The 22,944-nt window shown below is 38.0% G+C and overlaps 1 protein-coding gene across 1 annotated transcript in view; it reads right to left on the bottom strand.

Annotated features, from left to right (window-relative positions):
- DG1 (Tetratricopeptide repeat (TPR)-like superfamily protein) overlaps positions 1-22,944 on the bottom strand; it is a 76,765-nt gene that overhangs the window by 40,642 nt on the left and 13,179 nt on the right. Inside the window, exons 5-9 of the mRNA XM_089152846.1 lie at positions 14,028-14,189; positions 13,688-13,802; positions 12,977-13,093; positions 5,074-5,750; positions 3,719-3,910 (exon numbers count right to left, since the gene is read on the bottom strand). Coding sequence (XP_089008972.1) covers positions 3,719-3,910; positions 5,074-5,750; positions 12,977-13,093; positions 13,688-13,802; positions 14,028-14,189 — 1,263 coding nt within the window. The remainder of the gene's footprint in view (positions 1-3,718; positions 3,911-5,073; positions 5,751-12,976; positions 13,094-13,687; positions 13,803-14,027; positions 14,190-22,944) is intronic.

Raw genomic sequence — 22,944 nt, 5'->3', positions numbered from 1 at the left:
AGATTGCTCTCCTTTGTGCCCCCACTCTTGGCTAGGAGGTTTACCATGAAGTTTCCAGCATCTTTCCCGTGTGTGACGAGCTTTCTTACAATAGGTACACTATAGATTGTCTCTGTTTTTGCTGTTTGGATTGCCCAGTTTTTCCACTTTCAGCAGCAAATGTCTTGTCGGTTGTGGGAGTTGAATGCTCTCCTCCTTGAGATACCATTGCTGAACTATCAACACTTGTAGGCTCTAACATCAGTCCTCTTTTGCTCTCTTCCCCTCAAACCAATGCTACAACTTCATTGAAACACGGCACATCTGGTTTTCCAAGAATCTGAACCCTTATTTGGTCAAACTCAGGATTTAACCCAACCAAAAAATCATAGACTCTATCTTGCTCAAGATACTGCTTTACTAATGCAGCATCCTCAGAGCACTTCGTATTGATGACTCGGTAATGATCCAACTCTTGCCACAAAGCTTTCAGCTGGTTGGCATGTTCTGTAACTGTTTTATTTCCTTGTTTGGCTGCTACTGTTAACCTTGACCTCATAGACTTGGGCCGCATCTCTCGCCTTAGAATACGTCTGTTGGATAGCCTCCCAGATGTCTTTGGCAGTTGCCAAGAACATGCATGTATCACTAATTTCTGGAATCATAGAATTCCACATCCATGCCATAATCATAGAATCTTCTTCGTCCCATGCTTCATATTTTGGATCTCCTGGTTTCGGTCCATCTCCAATCAGGTGGCTCATCTTTCCTTTGCCCTTCAGAATGGTCCGAATGAGTTGAGACCATTTTAAATAATTTCTTCCATTGAGCCTGTAGGCAGATTGAATATTCTGCAATTCTCCATTCTGCAGATTTTTGATTGTCTGATCAAATGCAGTCCCGGAAGTAACCTCTCTTGGTTCTGATACTCTTTGTAGGTGCTTAAAAATAGTATGTGAAACAATAACCAAAGATGCAGTAGAACGACAGACAAGATGGAGAAAGAAAAAAATCTGTTTTTCAGGTAAGGAAAAAAGGAAAAAAAAAAAAAAAGAGCTGAATAAAGAATGGCAATAAAGGCCAAAGGAAGAATAATCTTTGTGTGGCGGAAACACCAGAGATTAAAGGCAATGAAGGCCTGAAAGCTGAACAGCAATCCCAAGATTGGTTGGCTCTGATGCCATGACGAAATAGGAATTGAAGTGTTTTACTCTTGTGTGTATTATTCAGAACTTTACAATCAATATATACACAGCTGCTATCCATGAAATAGGAAAGAATATCCTACCTAGAAGATTATAATAAATGAGAAATCTACCTAGAATAGAAGATTACAATAAATGAGAAATCTACCTAGAATAGAAGATTGTAATAAATGAGTAATCTACCTAGAATAGAAAAATACAATAAGAAAAATACCTGTAATAGAATATTACAATCTGATCTACTTAGATTAAAGATACTAATAAAATATTATGATATGATTCTAAGATTTTCCACAGTACCAAATTGCAAGAATGTTGAAAAAAATAAAGTGTGAAGCATGTGAGATGGGCAAGCATCACTAGACAAATTTCACCTGGAGGACAAGGTGAAACTCAAGTAGGGATGTGCTAATAAGCCTATAGTAACTAAGGTATACACCCAAAAACAAGTGGAAGGGCAGTAGGGGATCAAGTCCATCCGACTGTGTGTATTGGGGGACAAGGGCAAGTGGGAGGACAGGTGGCAGCTTAGCATTGGGGAAAAACCTCAAAATTACAAAGTACAGCAGAGGTACTTTTCAAAGGTTGCGGCTTATGTGGCAAGGCAGTTAGTTAGAAGGACTACAGGGATATTTGGAGGCAAGGCAGGAAGGCAAAGGGGAAGGAAGAATTGAGTAAGGAAGAGCAGAGGTGCTGCTGGGGAGAGTTCTACTCTCGGGTAAGGTGTAGGTATTGGTTATTTGGTAGCTGTATCGATGTATAGAGGTATGGATCTAATGAACTGAACAGAGTAGCATTGCTGCATTGTTATCTTTGAATCAATGAACTGATGAATGAATCAGTTCTCTCTCTGTTCTGCTCTCTATTGTATGACTGTGTTGTGTGTGAGATCTTCAATGATTCAGTTCAGTAAAGGTAAGGGGTTCTATCAATCTCAGTGACTAAAGTGGTCAGCTCAAAATTAAAGAGCTGAAGAGCATAAAGACCGTAGATTGCAACTTGATAAACCCCTAATCGTCAAGGTGTACAAAAGAAAGAAGGGTAGGGACTACAAGATTCAACCTACTGCTACTACGGGGAATACAGCTAAAGAGAAGCCAGCTGGCAACACCTAAGTGGACAGCAGCAATTAAGGGTACAGCTGGCAACAAATGATTAGTTGAGAGTGGGCAACACCCAAGTGGACAGCAGCAACTAAGGGTACCATCCAGCTGACAACAAATGATTGGTGGAGAGTGGGAAATTTAGTTATGCTTGGGGAGTTTGTTGAGTTGGTTAGGATCAAAGATGAAGAGGGATATGTAGGGAGTTGGGAGGGGGAGAGAAAGGGGAGGAGGAAGAAAGGTAGCAGCCGAAGGGCTTGCTGGGGAGAGGAGTACCTCTCAGGATAGGGGAATCGAAATCTAAGGAAACCATTGAATCTGAATAGGAGGAGAGGTCATGGTTACTTGCTGTATTCAATTCTAGAAGTCTTATTCATCTATTGATAGTTGCATACATCTCTGATGAATGATTAACAGTAACATTAAATAAACAGAGGTACTTCAGGTTGTTGTTATTACTTCTTTTGTGTTAATGGATGAAACTCTGTTTTGCTGTAAGAAGGGTTATTGGTAGGGTTCAGGGCTGTGTAGATTGAGTCCTATCACAACTCATATAGTAGAGGTTGGTTGGCCCCAATGATTACACGATTAGCCAATCAGGGTTCGGCATTGTTGTCATAAAATAAGTTATTTACTTATTTATATTTATAAAACACACAACACGGTGCAGGCAGGCTGGACTCAGCTCGAGAGCTTAACCCAACCCTCCCAATGCCAGGATTTTTGCAAACCCAAGCTCGTCCTTGAGTTGAAAAATCAAGGTCAGGTTCAAGTTAGGATCAGGTTGGATCCAGGTGAGTTAGGGCAACCAGGTATTACTGAGACCCCTAAATTAATCATGTTTATTATCCAAATCCATAAACAGCACAAAGAAGGATGAAAAGTGAATAAGTATACTGCAACTAAGGATGAAAAGTGAATAAGTATACCGCAACTATCGATGCAACTAAAAGAAATTTTAACTCATAGTCCGTCAAAAGTTACAGAGAAACTACATGCTCTTGCAACATTTGTTATTTTTGTGATTATATACCCAATCCACGATAGATAGAACATGTTTCCAACAACCAATAGCCCCAAGTCCTTCAACAATGTGAAGTAGATGGGTTGGGTTCAGCTTGAGAGCTAAACCCAACCGTCCCAACGCCAGGATTTTTCGGAGCTGAACCAAACCCTCTCAACGCAAGGATTTTTGCAAGCCCAACCTCGTCCTTGGGTTGAAAAATCAAGGTCAGGTTTAAGTTAGGATCAGGTTGGGTCCAAGTGAGTTACAGCCAACCAGGCATCATTGAGACCCCTCAATTAATCATGTTTATAATCCAAATCCATAAACAGCACAAAAAAGGATCAAAAGTGATATGTATGGCAACAAAGTAAGCAAATAAAATAAATTTTAACCTCATAGTCCATTGAAAGTTTCAGAGAAACTACCTGCTCTTGCAACATTTATTATTTTTGCGATTATACACCCATTCCACAACAGATAGAGCATGTTTCCAACAACCAATAGCCCCAAGTCCTTCAACAATGTGAAGTACATGGCGTTCAGTAAACTGCAACCCCGATTGGCCCATCAACCTAGAAAATTTCCAGTCCCGCCAACTAAGATCTGTAGAACTTAACCTATCAAGATCAAACATCCAACGTAAACAACAAATATTATTTGTGAAACATCCTCTTTTTTTTTTTTTTTTTTTTTTTGGAGGGGGGGTGGGGGGCGGGGGCGGCCAGAAAACAAAACTACGGATGCTTAAGTACAATAAAGAAGAGGTTATATAAGGCTCTCTTTGGTATAGTTTAAATTTATGATTATTTGACTTATAAACATAAATAGATATATTTGGTATTATTTATGATTTTCTCATCAAAATAAATCAATTAGAACATAAATTCATAAATAGATCAAGAGTTGTTTATGGCTCTTTTTGGTGTCAATTATCATTCTCTATTATGCCTATTTAAAAGAAATAAGTAAAATAATTCATTATTGGTCAAGAATGAAAAATGGTTTGGTGAATTTTATCAAAAATAAATTATGAAATGAAAAATAAGTTTGGTGTCAAAATAAAAAATTGTTAAAAAATAATAGAGAGCAAGTGCGAAAAGAGGGAAAAAGTATGATTTTTATAAAAGAATGTGTATTGACTATTTTACCCTCATCTTAATTATAAAACTTTAAGTAAACTTGCACATAAATGAAGAAAATGAAATTCTCACCATAATCCAAAAAGTCTATTATGAATTTTGGAGGTTTTTCTATTATTTTAAATAAAAATAAAATTGATAATAGATGTCAAACAATTTAAAATAATGAAAAATTCTCATAATTGAGAATGATAATTGATACCAAAAAGAGCCTATGATTTAGCACCATAAACTATTAATTTTTATTTATACGGGTACCATTAATGAACATGCATTGAATTACTACTTAAATAAGAGTAAAAAGATAAAGTTACCAAAAATTAGAACAAAACGTTATTTTTTTTTCTCTCCCTAACAATATTGTTTCCTACCTCCACTTTAAGAATATTTCAAGAATATTAAAACTACCCCAAACCAATAAAAGCTAGCAAAAATCAAAACTAAAGCCGATTCTATTTTACAAGGTACACTGAAAACCAAACTGATGATACATAATACATTATTCGTAAAAAACCTATTTCTTGTTATGGAATATATTATGTCTAATAGAAACCAAACGAAAATGTCTATCACTAACCTATTACTATAATTAGTTATTCATAAATATAAACTATGCCAAAAGAGAGCCTAAGACCAAAAACCTGTCTACGAGTAAATGAATTGCATCAGCTTCTCCCACTCGACGTTTAGCAGGAGAACGCATATACTCGGGACAACACCGTTCCTCAATATCGTCATCCAAAAGCCACCGAAGGCTTGAACGGTTCCGATGGGAAAGAATTTGGCGGAATTCCTCCAAATGCTCCTCCTTAACCTTCTCTCCATTGTACTCCTTGCTTGAACTTTCGAGCTCTCTGAGAGCAGCCCTCGACGAACTCTCCCAAGGTAAACCAACCAACGGGACAGCAGTTTTATCTCCAGGTCTTGGGTTGGCTTTCAAGGAGCGGGTAATGGTTTTGTACTCACGAGATATGTCTTGGAAAAGAGCTTCTTCCGCGAAGGCCTGCTTCTGAGATTCAGAGAGGGGATTCTCAACTCCAAGGGCTTTATTCTTGTCGGCGATGCGCTTGGAGTGTCGGACGGATTTCTGAATTTCTTTCTTGCGCAAGGTGTGGACGATCTTGGGAGTCGGGAAAACACCCACCCGAAGGAGCTTCCGCTTAATCTTCTCTGTATCTGGATCTAACGTTGAAATGGGAATGCGAGCAGGACCCCTAATCGAAGCTTCCATGGGAGCTTGCGCGGTTGAGCCCAAAAGACTCTTCTCTTCTCTACACTCTTCACTTGGTGCTTCACTTTTCGTTTCTGTTCGCGCCTGTTATGGATATCTCCCACGCAGGCTCAGCGTCGCAAACTCGCAAGCCGCAATACGTGTTATCCTTTTAGTCCGACGGATAAGGATATTTTAGTAATTAGGTCATTTACTTTAACAAAACAAATTCTCAAATTTACAAAATCCACCCCTAGTCATTGACAAATTCATAATATGAGGCCTGACCCTTTCTCTTTCTCCCTTTCGTCTCTTTCAAGTTCCTAAACCCAGCTCCAAGGCAACCGATATCCAAGCTCCTTCTAGAGATTTATAGAGCGGGTAAAATGTGATTTCTAGTCTTTCCCCGACAACGACGAAAGATGGAACTAATGGGATTTAAAAGTTGAGGAAGAGAAGCACTGAAGAGATAGAAGAGATGACTCATCTCTTTCTCTGCCATTGTTTTCTCTGTTCTCTCTTTGTCAACCCAATCTTCTCCCTGCAGGCCAGCTTTAACTCCAACTTTGATTCTCTGAAACTCCAAATTTGGGTTCATCTTTTTTCACAAGTAACTGTCAGTATAATTCTCAATCCCTAGAAGAACATGCATTTTGTATTCTTAGAGTAGATTCATCTTTTCCTATTCGGCATTTTAATTGCAGCCGGAGAGGAAAGAGTCCTGACATTGGTGGTGCATTGTCCCAGGGCGTAGGGTTGCAATTAGATTTTTCCCCAAATCATGAAATAGGGATCTTGCGAGTGTATTAGGTAAAATAAGGGATTCAACTTGTAAATTTGAAAAGTTTCTTTAACTCAACAATGTAATTATCAAAATACCTTAATTTTTAATGGTTCGATAAAAATGACACGTGTCAAATCTGCACACGCAAGATGTTCCACTAAAAAGTGATTTTTTTTTTGGGATAATTACTGTTGCCTCCTTGTACTTTGATTTTATTACTACTTTATCCCCTGTACTTTTTAAAATTACTATTCCAACCTTTAATTTTGTCTACAATTACTAATGCCCCCCTACAATTAAGCTCCATTAGTTTACTGATGATGTGGCATCTATATATTTTTTCAAAATTCCAAAAATAACCTTACAATTATCTTTGTACTTATTTGCTCTTTTTTCAAGTTATAATACTACCCTTAATAGGAACAAATAAACTTTAATTTCACTTTTCTTTTCTTTTTTTTAAAAACCACCGAATAAAGGAAGGATGTGATTTTTTTTCTCTAAAAAGAAATCACCAAATAAAGGAAATATGTAATTAAATAAAACTAAAAATAGAAACTAAAAATATTAAGAAAATTAAATTCAATTCAAAGCTGAAAATTGAAAATCACCTAATATATGTTGATCATTATGTATGTTACCAAATTTTCTATCAATTAGATCTTATATGCTAAATTTGTTTGTAAAATTTACATCATGGTGATTATGAAAAATTTAAGTGGAATGTAAAAATTTCAACAATCATAAATATGTGGTCCCACCAAATTCAAAACTAATTTTAAAATACAAGATTTTAAGGATATAATTGACATGCAACATAGTTTCTATAAATGAGGGTAATGCCATATTTTTTTACTTCTTAATTTTAAGGGCAAAATAGACATTTCATACTTGATGTTAACAGCCACTTAACACCGTTAGAAGTGAGGGGGCAATAGTAATTTCACAAAGAAGGGGGTTTGATTAGTAATAAAACCAAAGTATAAGGGGGCAATAGTAATTATCCCTTTTTTTTTTCATGGCACACATTATTATTGAGGTGGAAATAAAACTAGGTTCCCCCAACTATTATGCAATAAATTACATGACCTCCACTTAAAAAATTAAGTTTTGTTATTAAATTGTGAATTTTTATTTGCAGCAGAGAGCGACTAAGATTTCGTCATATATATATTAGAAAAACCAATAGTGATAAGAATGAATGTATAGGTGTACATATGTAAATACAATTTACTTTTTTTACATTCAAAGGTCTATTACTCTTACAATTTACAAAATGAAAGTCTTCATTTTTGGGGACTGCTTTCCATTGTCAAGATAATCTTTGATGACTAAGAAGGAAAGCAGTGAAGCTGCCATGGCATCAAAGGCATTAAAGGCTTTTTTATAAATAGAAGAAGAGCGGCGTCAATAAATCTTCTGCAAAATCCAACAAGTTTGAGGTGTCTTGAAATAAATCAAATCCAAAACAATCACTCCGGAAGCATTTATGAGGCTGTTGAGACTTCAAAGTTTCCAAATTTTGCATAATAGGAAACTCTATTTGCAACAAGGTTTAATAAAATCTGAATTTAAGATTGAGATGTACTTCAATCATTTGGGGTCGGATTTCACCCTAAAAAAATTAAATTTGACTTCAAATTACAAGTTGAGCAACCTAATCATCAGGGTTTAAGGGTCCTAAAGAATAACATCAAATAGTGGACCAGTAGTGGGCGATGGCAAAAAGTATTGTGAAATTATAAAGTTTGAAAAACAAATCCAAAGTAATAAACTCTTAAATTCAGTCTAGGCAAGGGTAGTAAGAGGGAAAATTAGGGTTTTTTTTTTTTCTTTCGTTAAACCCTATTTACAGGTTGGGGTTTCAATCCTCTGCGGCCATCAATGGAGCGGCCTCCCAGCGGCCGCTCTAGATGGCCGCCACGTGTCATACAGTTTAATCAGAGTCGTTGAAAGTTTATGGAGTTTTTCCATTAAACCGGCTACAAAGAACCGCTACAAAGAATTCGGATCGGATAAAATGAATCGACAAGTTAAACCAAACCGGGTTACTAATTAAAAAAAAACTCAAAACCAACCCTATATCCCGTGAAATCCATGTTTACATTCCTTTCTCTCTCTCTCAACACGAATCCACCGTCTTCTATCTTCTGAGACATGATCGGAAAATCAACAGCAGACCCTCATCACCATGCATGAACGTTACGTGTCAGCTTGCCCTTCTACTTCTCCAGCACCTTCATCATTTTAAATTCCACTCTGACATTTTGTTTTCCACTGAAACACACAACCCCCTTTAAGCGTTCGGTTTTGCCGATAGAACCAACAGACAGACAGACAGAGACGAGAGAGAGAGAGAGAGAAAATAATGGGTAGGATCAAAGGCACTGACATTCTATTACTGTTGTTGTTTGTGATGAAGAATGGGACAGGGGAGATAAGGGAAGTAGAGAAGAGAGAGAAGCAAAACAAAGAGGGAGCAGGAGAAGAAGAGAAGAGTGAGGACAGGAAGTAGAGGATATATTCTTGTTGCATCGCTCTAAACTAATTCTAAAGACAGAAGCAGGGGAGATGAGGGTAGTCAGAGGCCCAACAATCAAGGGTAGGGAGAACCCAATTCACATTGGCTTCATCAGTATGGAACCTAAAACCCTTCTCGTCCCTCAGTGGATTCCAAATGATTTTGTGGTTAAAATATGAGAGTATACTATCTGGTTTTAGGTTGCCGATCACGAGTTAACTTTGTTTCCTGGGAATTCCTTTCAAAGGAGGGTTTGGTTAAGGTTTTTAGTGACACATGAAAAATAGATGGTAATTCATTGGTTTTGTTTTTAATTTTCTCGAAAAACATATTGTAAAGATTGGAGATCGAATTTGAAGACAAAAAGTCGATCTCTCATCTTCCATTTTGCAGGTGGAAGACCCACTCACATCTACGGCTTGAGAAATAGGGGTTGAGCCGGGAGAGCCAGGGGTTTCATTTATAAATTCAAAACATTAAATATTTGAATGCAAAAAAAAAAAAAAAGACACTCTATTTACTTAGATGCCCCCACTTCTTTTATCACAACCGTTAGATATATCCTTGTATACGTGGCGAAACACTGAAACCCAAAAGTGCTTTAACATGCCCCAAATGGTCTTATTTAAATGTTTGTTAAATGTTAGAAACAACCCTCAAGGTCATATGTCGAAAATAGAAACAAAACTAAAATTGATAGGTAGGGGTCTCATGAATAGTAATGGGTACAGGTAGGGGCTGCCTAGGAGACCTTGACCATTCAACTTGAGGGGGTATAGATCACCCAAATAGTACCCATATGGGTTGCTCAGGAGACCTAGGCCCTAAAGCAAACAGAACTTGCTCTAAAACGCAATAAGCTTCGGGATTTGATTCTAAAACTCAATCAAAGCAAGTAGAAAACTCTGAAATCATCTAAAAACATGTTCTAACACTGATAAGCATTCAAATAATTGATTCGAAACAAAAAACTATCAAATCTTAATTTAGATCTTATTTGAAATCTATCCAAAAAGAAAACGGATGAAGTAAAGTGACTGGGGAATCACTCTACAGCAACATAGGGATAGGGTTTGGGTCTCTTTCAAATAAAAACTCACCCCACAAGGATTTTCTAACAGCGAAGAACAAGAAGGAAAGATAGCAAGAAGAAGAAAGAATATGCTAACCTTAGAAAAGTTCAGTTGAGGAACGAAAAGCTCTCTGGAAGATCTCCACAACGTTCTCCCTCTTTGCCACGAGTTCTCTAACGGCTTAGGAGTAAAATAACATGTATTAGGTTGAAGAAACCATTAAATAGGGGTTTAAAACACCGAAAACCCCAAAATACCCTTTTACTCGAGGGCAGTGGGTAGGGCTCTCTAGGGTGGGTCGCCCAAAGACCCATTTTGGGGGTGTTTCTTCCCTTGGCTATTCTCCAATATTTAAACCACATTTAGGGGGGGGGGGGTTCTTACCTGATTTAAGGGGACCTTCCAAACGTGTTGCCATTGAACTCTTGATCCACCTACCGCATCCGTTAGTGTTCAAGTAAGATTTTCTTCCAAACTTCCATAACTCACCAGCTTCATCAAGAACACCATCCACCTCCATTGGTTATGGTCCCAATCCAATGGTTTCTATTTGGATGGCCCACAGTTGCCTTCTATCTGCACTCCGGGTTCTCAGACCTACAATATGGATTTTTGGGTTAGGATTATGGGGGATTTCATATCTTGCATTCTCCAATGTGTATTTGTTCAAGAGAGCATCCCAAATCATATAGGCATACTCAAACGTGTAATACACATTGTACAGGTTCAAAGAGAGAGCATTTAGAATCTGGTTCTTACATTGATAATCAGCTCGAACCATGCCATTCTCTTTGCCTCGAGTTTTGGGCTCTTTGTTTGTGACGACTTTGGTTCTGTCAAAGAAAAGGCGAACTCTATTTGAGTTAGAGTGAACAACATCATCTGTTTCCAACTTTTAAAATTCTGACCATTGAATTATCTTGTCAAATTCTAACATGATCCACATGTTGTCCATGGCAAATTGTGGAACATGCACTGGTGGGATGACATTAGTAGGAATAGAATCGTTAGTTGGCAGGATTGGGGTGACATTCTAGGTGTTTGGTACAACCCTGCCTAGAGGAGTTTTGCCAAAAATTGTTGAATCAACAGTGGTTGTCTCATCATCACTGGCCATGTCTTATAGTAGTTCAAATACCTAAATTTTATAATGAGAAATTAAAGTAAGAGTTTGCTCTCTGGTATTGTAGAAAAATTTGTGTTTGGAGAAAATTCTTGTTTTGTTTTCTTCCCTTACTTTGTTGTATACCACCTTCATATCTCCTTCGCAAGTAGAACCTAAAGGAGTTGTTATATCTTGGAGCTGAGGACGCCAAGGGCAAACCCAGTCTGCACTTAATGGGGCATTCAAGTACCTTAAGGAAAAGTATTGTTCATACACCTCAATTCACCCTATTCGAGTTTGTGTTGTTTTATTTTTGCTTCTTCTATTTCATACAGGTAAGTCTTCTGATATAAGGCTATCTTACTTTGTGATTCTTTATCTTATTGCTTAATATTAGTCTGTCTTATACGATGCCTTCGGTATTCTGATTCTAACAAAGATTTCAAAAAGGTCTTAGAGGAATTCACCTTTGGTGATGTTGCTGCCGGTGTTGAGGTATGTAATTGGGGTTTTGACACTTTTGTTATAGCAGTTCTAATGGGTTAAGACTATTGAAAAAAGGAATAATTACTATTGCCCCCTTGTACTTTGGTTTTATTACTAATCAAACCTCTTTCTTTATGAAATTACTGTTGCCCCCCCTCACTTCTAACGGTGTTAAGTGGTTGTTAACATCAAATATGTAATGTCTATTTCGCCCTTCATTAAAATTAAGAAGTTAAAAAATATGACATTATCCTCATTTTTAAAAACTATATTGAATGTCAATTATATCCTTAAAATCTTATATTTTACAATAAATTTTGGCTTTGGTGGGACCACACTTTGTACAATGGTTAGCATATATTAGGAGATTTTCAATTTTCAACTTTGAATTACATTTGATATTTCCTAATATTTTAGTTTCCATTTTAAGTTTTATTTAATCACATATTTCCTTTATTCGGCAAATTCTTTTTAGAAAAGAAAAATCAAGTATTTTCTTTATTCGGTAGTTTCTTTTTAGAGAAGAAAAATCAAGTATTTTCTTTATTCGGTAGTTTCTTTTTAGAAAAGAAAATAATTTAAAGTTAATTTTTCTCCATAGTTAGTTTAGGATAGTATTATAACTTGCAAAAGAGTAAATAAGTAAAGAGATAATTGTAGAGTTACTTTTGGATTTTTGAAAAAATATATAAATGCCACATCATCAGTAAACTATCTGAGCTTAACGGAAGGGGGCATTAGTAATTTTAGACAAAGTTAAAGGTTAGATTAGCAATTTTAAAAAGTAGAGGGGATAAAGTAGTAATAAGATCAGAGTACAAGGGGGCAACAGTAATTATCCCTTGATAAAATGATCAATTCTTTTGAGCAAGACAATGCCAAGAAGGATGGGAATGCAACAGCTGATAAGAAAGCAAATTCTGACTCCAATGAAGAAGATCAGAACACAAGAAAAAGAGAAGGCTGGGCTTTCGAATGAAAAGAAAAAGGCTCCATGTTTGGATGCCCTACTTCTACATAAATCCTTCCATATGAATCGTATAAACTGGCGTGGGGCATGGGGTTCAATACTTGGGATGGAAAGGAGGATTGGGGGTGGACATTGGAGCTGGGAAGGGGATGTTCCAATGTAGAGTTGCTGGTGCAAACGGAGAGAAAGGAAGATTAAATCGGGTAGAGTTAGGGGTTTTATTTTATGAATTTATAAAATATTAAACCTTTGAATTGAAGAAAAAAAATGTATTTACATAAGTACCCAACATTCTTCTTCGCAACCATTAGATTTATTCTCATACGTGGCGAGATCCTGACAACTTGCTGCAACAAATAAAAATCCTTGCTCCGCCTCCAGCAGAGTTCACTCACCTTGCCCCAACTAGTTGAGCTGCTAGCTCCAGCCTTCAAGAAACGATTGCAGCATGGCAACATCAGCTCAAAACGAATCAGATAATAACTCATCTGCTGCTTACACAACACAGAGCTCTATATGGGTGTTGTGCAACACCATGCAACTTACGGTCCATATTGAAACTTATGGTCGAAACGCAATCTCGACCATTGGTTTTGTAGTTAAACTTTACCCAAAAAAGAAAATCACTTAGCACAAAACAAGTGGTCAAGATTTCATCTCAACCACAAGTTTCGATATAGACCATATGCTACACAGTGCATTAAAGCAATTCACAACAGCACAAGGTCACTTGTCAACAACCCATCTATTTTTTTTCTCATTGCTGAGAGTGTAGTGTCTGACAAACAATGCAACCTTATTCATCTATTCAAAATTCTCGAAAAGGAATACGGAAATGATATTCACACCAGCCAGTCTGATTACACAACAAACAATCACCACCCCGGTCCCATAAAGACAAGATAGGTTTAAGTGCAACAGAAACCCACCCCACCAATCACAAAGGAAGCAACCAAAACAGCCTAGTATTATAGTAACACTATACGCCAAGAAGTTGGTCAGACAATCAGAGCCTGGTTAGACAAGAACAACTCCACCACCAAAATGCAAATCCAGAGCTTCAAATCTTCACGGTTACTCCACACTGCAAACATATCCTCAATTTAATTCTTTGACTTGGAATGCTTTACAAGCCAATCAATTACGGAGTCAATGTTCGTTGAGTTCTTGCATGAGATCATAAAGCAGCACACTTCTCTATCAGTTATCGACTTCAGTCCCCTGCATATCACAAACGGAACATCAGTAACAAATGATTCTTATGGTACCTACCTCCAAAGAGTTCATGCTTTTTGAGAAAACCAAAACTAGGGGATACATTGTTGGCAAGCCATTTCTTTAGGTGAAAAAGAGGGTTTTTTTTTTTGGGCGGAAAGAGGGGGGGGGGGGGGACATTTTGCTATGCTACACTTTCACACGCCAAAAAATAGAACTATTTCCACTTACATTTGATCGGTCAAAGCCTGTTTAGAAAGAGATTCTGGTTTGTCAACCTTGTTCCCCAATACCAGCAATGGGATGCCACTCAGTGACGGCTTGCTCAGCAGGTCATGAAGCTCGCTCTTTGAGATTGACAAGTTATCGTGATCAGCAGCATCAACAACATAACTACGATAAAAAGGGAATTGTTAGCCCAACAAGGGTTTAATTACTAAAGATAAACCCCAAGGACGAGGGGGGGAAGGGGCAGAACTTCAATATGACAAACACGGATTGAAGATTTATACATCCGTAAGCAAAACTGCAGGAACTCAAACCAGTAAGTAGGATACTTCCATAACCCCCAAAATAAATCTCCGAACAATTCAAAATCACCACCAAAACTAGGTTTGCAAGAGACCAATCCCTCAAATTTGAATTCCAACCTAATGAGAAAGGATATATTAAATTATATATAAATGAACCATTTTAGAACCTATGTTTCAGAATTGAAAAAAAGAGGGGGGAATTTTCAGCACCACCCGTAGAGTTATCCTCAAAATTAATGCCACCCCCTGAGTTACCCAATTTATTAGTCAAATCCCTTATTACTAACACTGTAAGTCTTAATTTTTATTTAGAAGGAGAGAAAAATTGAAAAATAAATAAATAAATAAATTAAAATATATATATATATATATATATATATATATATATATATATATATATATATATATATATATATATATATATCGAAGAATAGAAATCATGAAGACTCAAGAATGTAAGAAGATGAGTGGTTGCAAATGTACAGTAAGATGAAGACGAGTCAAGCATGGGGTTTTTGGCTTATGCTAGTACTTAAACTGTGATTTCCTAATAGCACGGGTGTCATTGATATATTTTTAAGTAACTCAAGGAGTGGCATTATTTTTAGGGGAAACTCAGAAATCCTCCCCCACCCCCCGGGGGCGCCCCAAAAGAAGCTAGATCTTCACACCACACAATAGAGCAGTGTTGAACTTGGTTAAATTCCCAATTAAACACACAAAAATAACTGAAAATCAGAATCATCCAATGGTCAGATTCCACAGTGCATTAATTCAACAGAATAGAAACTGTATATCAGGATTCAATAACTATCAAAAAACTGTCAATCCACACAAGTCTGATCATGGGAAAACTCTAACCAACAGGAATGTGTAACCCCCAAAATATCTTTGAGACTCAAAGATAGATGATAAAAATTACCAAGTTACACTAGCAGCAAAAAGACCACAAAAAATGACATACCAGCAATCAGTATTTAAGGCAGCAGTTCAGCAATGACTTACAGATTATTAGTCAATGACAACAAGTCACGTTCTATAATTATGAACAACAGCACAAAATCAATTTGACCAAGGAACCCTTTTTTTTTTGGATGAATAAAATAGTCATTAACCAAAGCCCTCAAAAAAGGGGGAAGAGAATGCACAAGAGAGGAGAAGTGGAAGAAAAAGAAAGAGAAGCAGGGGGAAGGGGAGATTACATCCTATGAGCTGGCAAAAAAGAACCACCCAATCCCCGGGAGACAACACTAATCTTGTTCCTTGGGGTATCCAGAACTGGGAGGCTGGGGGAGTGAACTGCAATCTAGTGGGAACATCAAAACAGATGGCTCTCTAAATCAAGTCGAGAGATCTAGATTTAAGGGTCCATCTTCTCAAGTTCTGCACCCACCAAAGGTGAGAGATCATTAAATTGAGCACCAATTTACCTACCACATGCAGATAGAAGTGCCTCCAAAATGTCTCGAAAACCAAATCCAATTCCTAGAGAATTCAGGAAATGCCTAGAGCGGGGCCAAATGATGATAATGGCTTTCGCCCATAACAAGTGAGTGAAGGGGGGAAGAGAAGAGGGGGTGCCTGCATCTTCAAGACTGTTCCAACACAAAATGTTGACGTTTAGCTGCCAATGGAAGAGGAAATCCTTGGTGGGGAGGCAGTGGTTAAGGGCTTTCTGAGTGGCGAAGGCATGGCGGGGGATGTGACCTTTGAACCAAATCGGGGGGAGTAAAGCAATGAAAGGAGAGGGGGTACGGACAAGGTTCCTAGTAGAGGAATTAGGGGAGGTGACCAAGTAGGCTGGTCGAACCAAGGGGGGCTGGGGGGGAGGTTGGACCAACCTGAGTGACCCTCGGGGAGAGGGGGAGATGAGAATGCAAGAATTATTAGAGATGAACTCTAAGAGGAGGGCACGCTTAGCGATACAAGAAACATAGACCTGGTGAGGACTCAGGAGATTGCAAAGGATACCCAAAGAATGCCAAGGGTCAAGCTAGATATAAACGGAGGCCCCATTGCAATATGGGTGGAGATAATAGGAAGGGTGAGGGGCTTGAGGACAAGGAGTTTCCCCCACACCCGAGAAGGATTTTGTGGAGTGAGGGGGGAGAGAAGGCAATCAAATGGAATTCTCTTTTAGAAAATGGAAGTAAACCTAGTTGACCCAAATGTAGTCATGCTTGGTGGAGATCTTCTAGATGAGCTTTAAAAAATTGGCACAATTGTAGTCACAGATCTGACGAAAGCTAAGGTCACCTTTTGATTTGGGATGGCAGAGCAAGGATCAACAGATGGGGTAGAGGAATCTAGAGTTTTTTGCCTTTCCAAAGAAAAGCATAAAAGACAGATTCAATAGAGTAGTTTGTGGCTTTAGGGAGGGAGAAGATATCATACTAGTATAGGTAGGAATATTGGAGGACAATCTAATCAAGATCATCCTTCCCCCAAGGACAGAAGTTTACCCTTCCATAGTTGGAGTTTCTTCCTTATCTAATCAAGCATGGGGAAGCAATAGTGATTGATAAGTCGATCAGGAATGAGAGGGGGACCTAGGTGGGACATAGGAAAGGTTCCAAAGAAGAAGCCTCTAAGCTGAAGGAGAGCGGCTTTAGTGGACTCAGAAACACTGGCCAGGAAAAGGAGGAATTTTTGGAGGATGACCTAGAGAGCAGAGAGAGATTTGAAGAGGTTAAGGAAAGAGAGAATGGAGGAGATGGAAAGTTTTGCAGAAGATCATAAGATTGTCAGCAAAGGCAAGGTGAGAGAGATTGAGGGCTCTACACCTCATGATGCAAGGGATGAGGTGCTAATCAATTTTGGATTGGATGATTACAGAAAGGGCCTCAAGGCCATGGGAGAAGAGGAAGGGAGCTAGGAGGCACCCTTGACGAATACCCACACAAGAGAGGAAGAAGCCGACAGAGGAGCCATTAGTGTTTATGAAGAAACAGGAAGGAGAGATACATGCTTTAACTCAACGGACAAATGGGGGGAGGGAACCCTATTGGAACTAGGACATCAAGGATGAAGTCCCAATGGATGGAGTCAAAGGCTTTGTTGAGATCAATTTTTAGGAGTGATTAAACCCCCTGAACAATTTTCGCACAAAGCAGAATATTGTCAGCAATGGACCTTCCTGCAACAGAGGCAGATTGGTTTTTGTTAAAAAAGGAGGGAATGGCCAACTGAATACGATTTGCGAGGATTTGAGCTATAAACTTGTTGAGGAGATTACAAAGAGATGGGCCAAAAGTCAAAGAGGGAGGAGGCATTTACCTTCTTGGATATGAGACAAAGGAAGGTTTGGTAATAGAAGCAAGCTAGGAGGGATGGAAGAAAAAGGTGTGGATCGCATTAATGAGGTCATCTTCCAAAAAGCTCCAGAAAGTTTTGAAGAAACCCATACTAGAACCATTCAAAACAAGAGCACGACTGGGCCGGTGGGAATTAATGGCAACAAGGATTTCAACATTAAAGGGGACGACAAGGAGGGAGTCAAGAAGGTGGGAACAAACTTATTGATGAGGTTAAGGGGGATTCTTTTTTTTTTTTTTTTTTTTGGGGGGGAATAGCTACAAGGGAGGAAAAGAAGACCAACTCCCTTTTAGTGCTGTCAACATCAGAGGTCTAGATAACATTGGCAGAGAGGATGGTTGAGAATTGAGATGGAGATCTAGTTCTGGCGAGCTCCGAGGGAGCGGTGGAAGGAAGTGGTATTTGAGTCTCCAGCTCAAACCACTTGATTTTGAATTTATGAGGAAGGAAGCTTTCTGAATGCTTGTAACTAAAAATGATATGCAAGTGCACGTGTTGCAGTCAAGTAATAAAAAGTAAGTAGAATATCGTTCCCACGGAGAAAATTATCCTTGACTCTCAATGTAAAAAGAATACTAATTTATAGCAAAATTTAGCAAAAATATATGGATAGACAAACTAATAAAGGAAAGACAGGCGAAATAAATAAGAGATTCTAAATCAAAAAACACAAAAGAACTATAATCAGTGCTATGGATGTTGGGAATCAATTTCCCTTCTCCTAAATTTCAGCTTGAATGCTATAGCAAAGTTGTATAACAAACATATCAAAAAACCTAGAACAACATCATACACATGAATCTTCCAATCTGCTTGTGCATTCACATCCTTGTTCATGTCCCATTATTCCTTTGGGGAATTGAACTAAGGATACCAAATTATGCCCGGGTTCTAGTGGAGGTTATGTGAGGCAAGTGAATATCCCTATCCCATCTGCAAATTAACTTAAACCACATGAGGATTGAGCTAACACACATTGTTTAACACTGGTCTAGCTCCAATTAACTTTCAGCAAATTGAAACCACAACATTCACTCAAAGATGACCAGTCAATAAACAAAGATACTAAAAATATATACATATGTCGAACAATTTGATAACGAACTATGCTACCGCAAAGTTACAACAAATTAAACATTCAAGCTCAAATCATAGAATCAGGTACTATATCATTCCAACATTATAAAGAAACTAGTTTATATTGATGTTCAAAAATAGAGAAATTATTATAGCCATTAATGGAGTTCAACTAGAATACATAAGCCAGATGATGCTTTGACAATGCTCCAGCTCTCTCTCCAGCAGCTTCCTCCTAGTCTGTAAAAAACCAGAAAAAAGAGAAGAACAAAGCTCGAGAATGAGAAGAAGAAGAAGAAGAAGAAGAAGAATGGAGAAGAGAATGAAAGAGGTCTCACTCTCGATGTGAGAAACCTCAAAATGGAAAAACCTCTATTTAGTAGAATATTTTGTATACAAAAAGGAAAATTCCTATATTGCAATAGCCGCCAAATTCTGCTCTTGAGATTTAGTGCAAGGGCTAAATCTCAAGTGACATTTCTTTCCAAATATACCCTTCTATCACTCTTCCTCAAGCTGAAGAATAAACATCAAACATTCTCAACTTGTCATAAATATATTTCACTCGCTCAGCCCCTAAAAATTTAGTGAATAAACCAGCCAGTTGCTCCCCGATTCAAACATGATGATTAGAGATCAGTCCTTATTGTAGCTTCTCATGAACAAAGTAACAGTCTACCTCATGGTACTTTTTCGTTTATGAAAAACAAGATTTGATGCTATATGGATAGCAGCTTGATTATCACACCAAATAGACATAGGTGACTCATGATCAAAGCCAAGCTCTCCCAAAAATTGCTTAATCCACATCAACTCACAAGTGACAAGTGCTACGACATGATATTCTGATTCTGTAATGGATCGAGCAACCAATATTTGCATCTTACTCTTCCAAGACACAAGGTTTCCTTCAACAAATGTACAATAGACTATAGTAGAGCTCTTATTGATAGGTGAACCAGTCCAATCTACATTAAGAAGTCCCTAAACTCTCATATGGCCATGTGTAGAGGAGCCCACATCTATGATCTTTCTTAAGATACCTCAATATGTGCATAATTGCATCCGAATGTGTGGTCAAAGTGCTAGACAAAAACTGACTCACAACACTAATTGGAAAGGCAATCTTAGGTTGAGTCACAACTAGATAGTTAGATTTCCAACCAACCTTTGATACTTCTTTGCATCTTCAAAAGCATCTCCATCTTCAAGCATGACTTTTATATTTGGATCCATTAGAGTAATCAAAGGTTCTAAACCAAGCATCCCTGCTTCAGATAGCAAGTCAATCACATATTTAAGTTAGGAAAAAAAGACTCCCTTAATTGAGCCACTTATATCCCCAAGAAATGCTTGAGCCTTCCCAAGTCTTTAGTTTGAAGCCATTTCTGCGAATAGGTCTTTAACACATCAATATGGGTTAAATCATTCCAGTAATAATAATGTCATCCACATACACAACCAAAAATATCCTCCCTGTACTAGACTAAAGAAAGAACACTGAGTGGTCACTCTCACACCGAGTCAAACCCAACTCTATCACAACTAAGGTTAACTGGCCAAAACCACGCATGTGGAGATTGTTTCAGCCCATATAAAGACTCCTTTAGATGACATACCAAAACACTCTCCCCCTAATCAACAAACCTTGGAGGTTGCTCCATATAAACTTCCTTGAGAAGGTCCACATTGAGGAAAGCATTCTTCACATCCAACTGAAACAAGGGCCAATGATATGTAGCAGCCAATGAAATCATAATGCGAATAGAGGTGAGCTTCGCCAAAGGAGAAAAGGTATCCAGATAGTCCACACCATACACCTGAGCATCATATCCTTTCGCCATAACTCTAGCTTTCAATCAAACAAGTGTACCGTCAGGATTTACTTTCATTGTAAACACCCAACGATATCCAATGTTTTCTTAGGAGCAAGGGAACAAGTTCCCATGTATGATTTTTCTTTAGGGCTGCAAAGTCTTCAATAGTTCTCCACCCAAGACTCAACAAAGCTTCAAACACGGCTTAAGGAAGAAGGTAACTCTCAATGGTAGATAAACAAGCACGAAAAGTAAGAGAAATACCAATATAGGAAACAAAGTTAGAGATAGGGTACTGAACAAAACTTCAAGTGCTTTTACAAGGAGCAATCGGAACATCAAGATCAAAAGCAGGGGGACTTACCACAAGATCCAGAGGTGGAGACAAATGTGGAGGACCCGCAATTTCAAGAGGGTCAATGGACATTGTCGGACATCATTGATATACAACAGTGATCTCTGTTTAGATAGGCAAAAGTGAAGGTTGAGTTGAAACACGTAAATAAATAATAACTGAGAGATCCTCATCCATTAAGGAGACACTTATAGGTTTAGAGAAATAAGGAATAGATTCAAAGAATGAAACATCAGCATTGATGAAATGTTTTTGAAGCTCAAAGGAAAAACAATAGTACCCCTTCTAAGTACGGAAGTACCAAACAAACATGCATTTCCTTTGAATCAAGCATGGACAACCTAGGACGGGGGTCCTAACAAAACAAACACTCTTAAATACATAAGGCAACTCGTGTAAAGGACTAGTAGGAAATAATAAGGATATGGGATTCCACCTTTCAAAAGAGACAAGGGCATTCGGTTTTATGAGACAACAAGCAGTTAGCATAGCATCAACCCAAAAGGATTCAGGAACCCACATTTCAAACAATAAAGTGTGAGTGACTTTCATCAGATGGTGATTCTTCTGTTTAGCCACACCATTCTGTAATGGGGTGCCTACATTAGAAGATTGATGAAGAATGCTATTTGATGTCATTAATATGTTAAATGGAGAGGAAAAATACTCTTTTGCATTGTCACTCCAAAGGATTTTAATTACCACCCCAAATTGTGTACGAATTTCAGCTGCAAAAGAACAGAAAACATCAAACAATTTAAAACGATTTTTCATCAAACATATCCATGTAATTCTAAAATAATCATCCATAAAAGTAACAAAATATTGAAATCCCAAAGTAGAAGTAACAGGACATGGACCCCACACATCAGAATAAACTAGAAAAAACGGGTTATCTACCTGATTATTAACCCGAAGGGGATAGCTCACACAGTGAAGCTTCCCAAATTGACATGACTCACAAGGTAAAGAGGAAATGGAATAAAAATGCTTATCCAAAATTTTCAAACTATCTCATAAAGATGGCCCAAACGGAAATGAATTTAGTGAGGGGTTTACGTGCTCGAACATGTAATTGAGGAAACATCATTAAACAAGTACATGCATCCTGACTCGCATCCTCCACCAAGTGTCTTCTTGTCGTAAGATCTTGAAAGACACGATAACTAGGAAAGAAAGTAACAAAACAATTATAAGTAGTGATTAATTTATAAACAGATAACAAATTAAAAGGAAACTTAGGTAAGTACAAAACGGAGGATAGGGATAGACTGGGCATGAGACTAAGTTCCGGTGCCTTTAAAATTATGGGAACCATCAACAAGGATCACCATGGAAGAAAATGGACAAAAGGATGAAAGGTTACCTGAGACTCTGGTCATATGGTCAGAAACCTTTGAGTCAATGATCCAAGGGTAGCAGGTAGACACACAAGCTGTAGCATTACCTATCTAAACAAAGATGGCTATAGGATATTGAGACTAAAGAGCCTGGAACTGGGTGAACCGAATATATTCTTCATCAGACATTTGCACAGTTTTTCCATCTGACTGTGGAGTGGCAGTAGTAGATGACTGATGATGCAGTGTTAGCAACATCATCTGTGGTGGCTAACCATGAAGTTTCCAACATAACCTCTGTATATGACCTAGATGTCCACAATGCTGATAGATCCTAACATTCCCACTAGTGTTAGTAGATCCCTGTATATTTTGCTGAGTATTGGGTTTTTTACCTGATCCTCCACTCCACACCCACAAGGAGCTCCAAAGTATATTTTGCCACCAAAGCTACGATCTGTACTAAAAGATGCCAACGCAGAGTTATTGGTGGGATTGGACTCATGAGAATTTTCTTTGGACACACAAAGTACTTGGGAGAATGTTTCAGACAATGATGGTACCTTATCTCCCCCTAAAATTTGTTCTCTAACTGAGTCAAGTTCCTTCTCAAGCCCTCCCAAAAACCCATAATCGTCAGTCGTTACCACTGATTTTGCATTTCAGCCACATCCAATGATATAGGTAAAATGGCAGTCAATTCTTCATACA

The sequence above is a fragment of the Hakea prostrata genome, chromosome 4 (assembly GCF_041222555.1).
Source record: "Hakea prostrata isolate BN-2017 chromosome 4, UWA_Hpros_2, whole genome shotgun sequence".
Classification (NCBI taxonomy): Eukaryota; Viridiplantae; Streptophyta; class Magnoliopsida; order Proteales; family Proteaceae; genus Hakea; species Hakea prostrata.
Note: the sequence above shows the minus strand (reverse complement) of the source record. Positions and strands in the feature narration are given on the sequence as shown.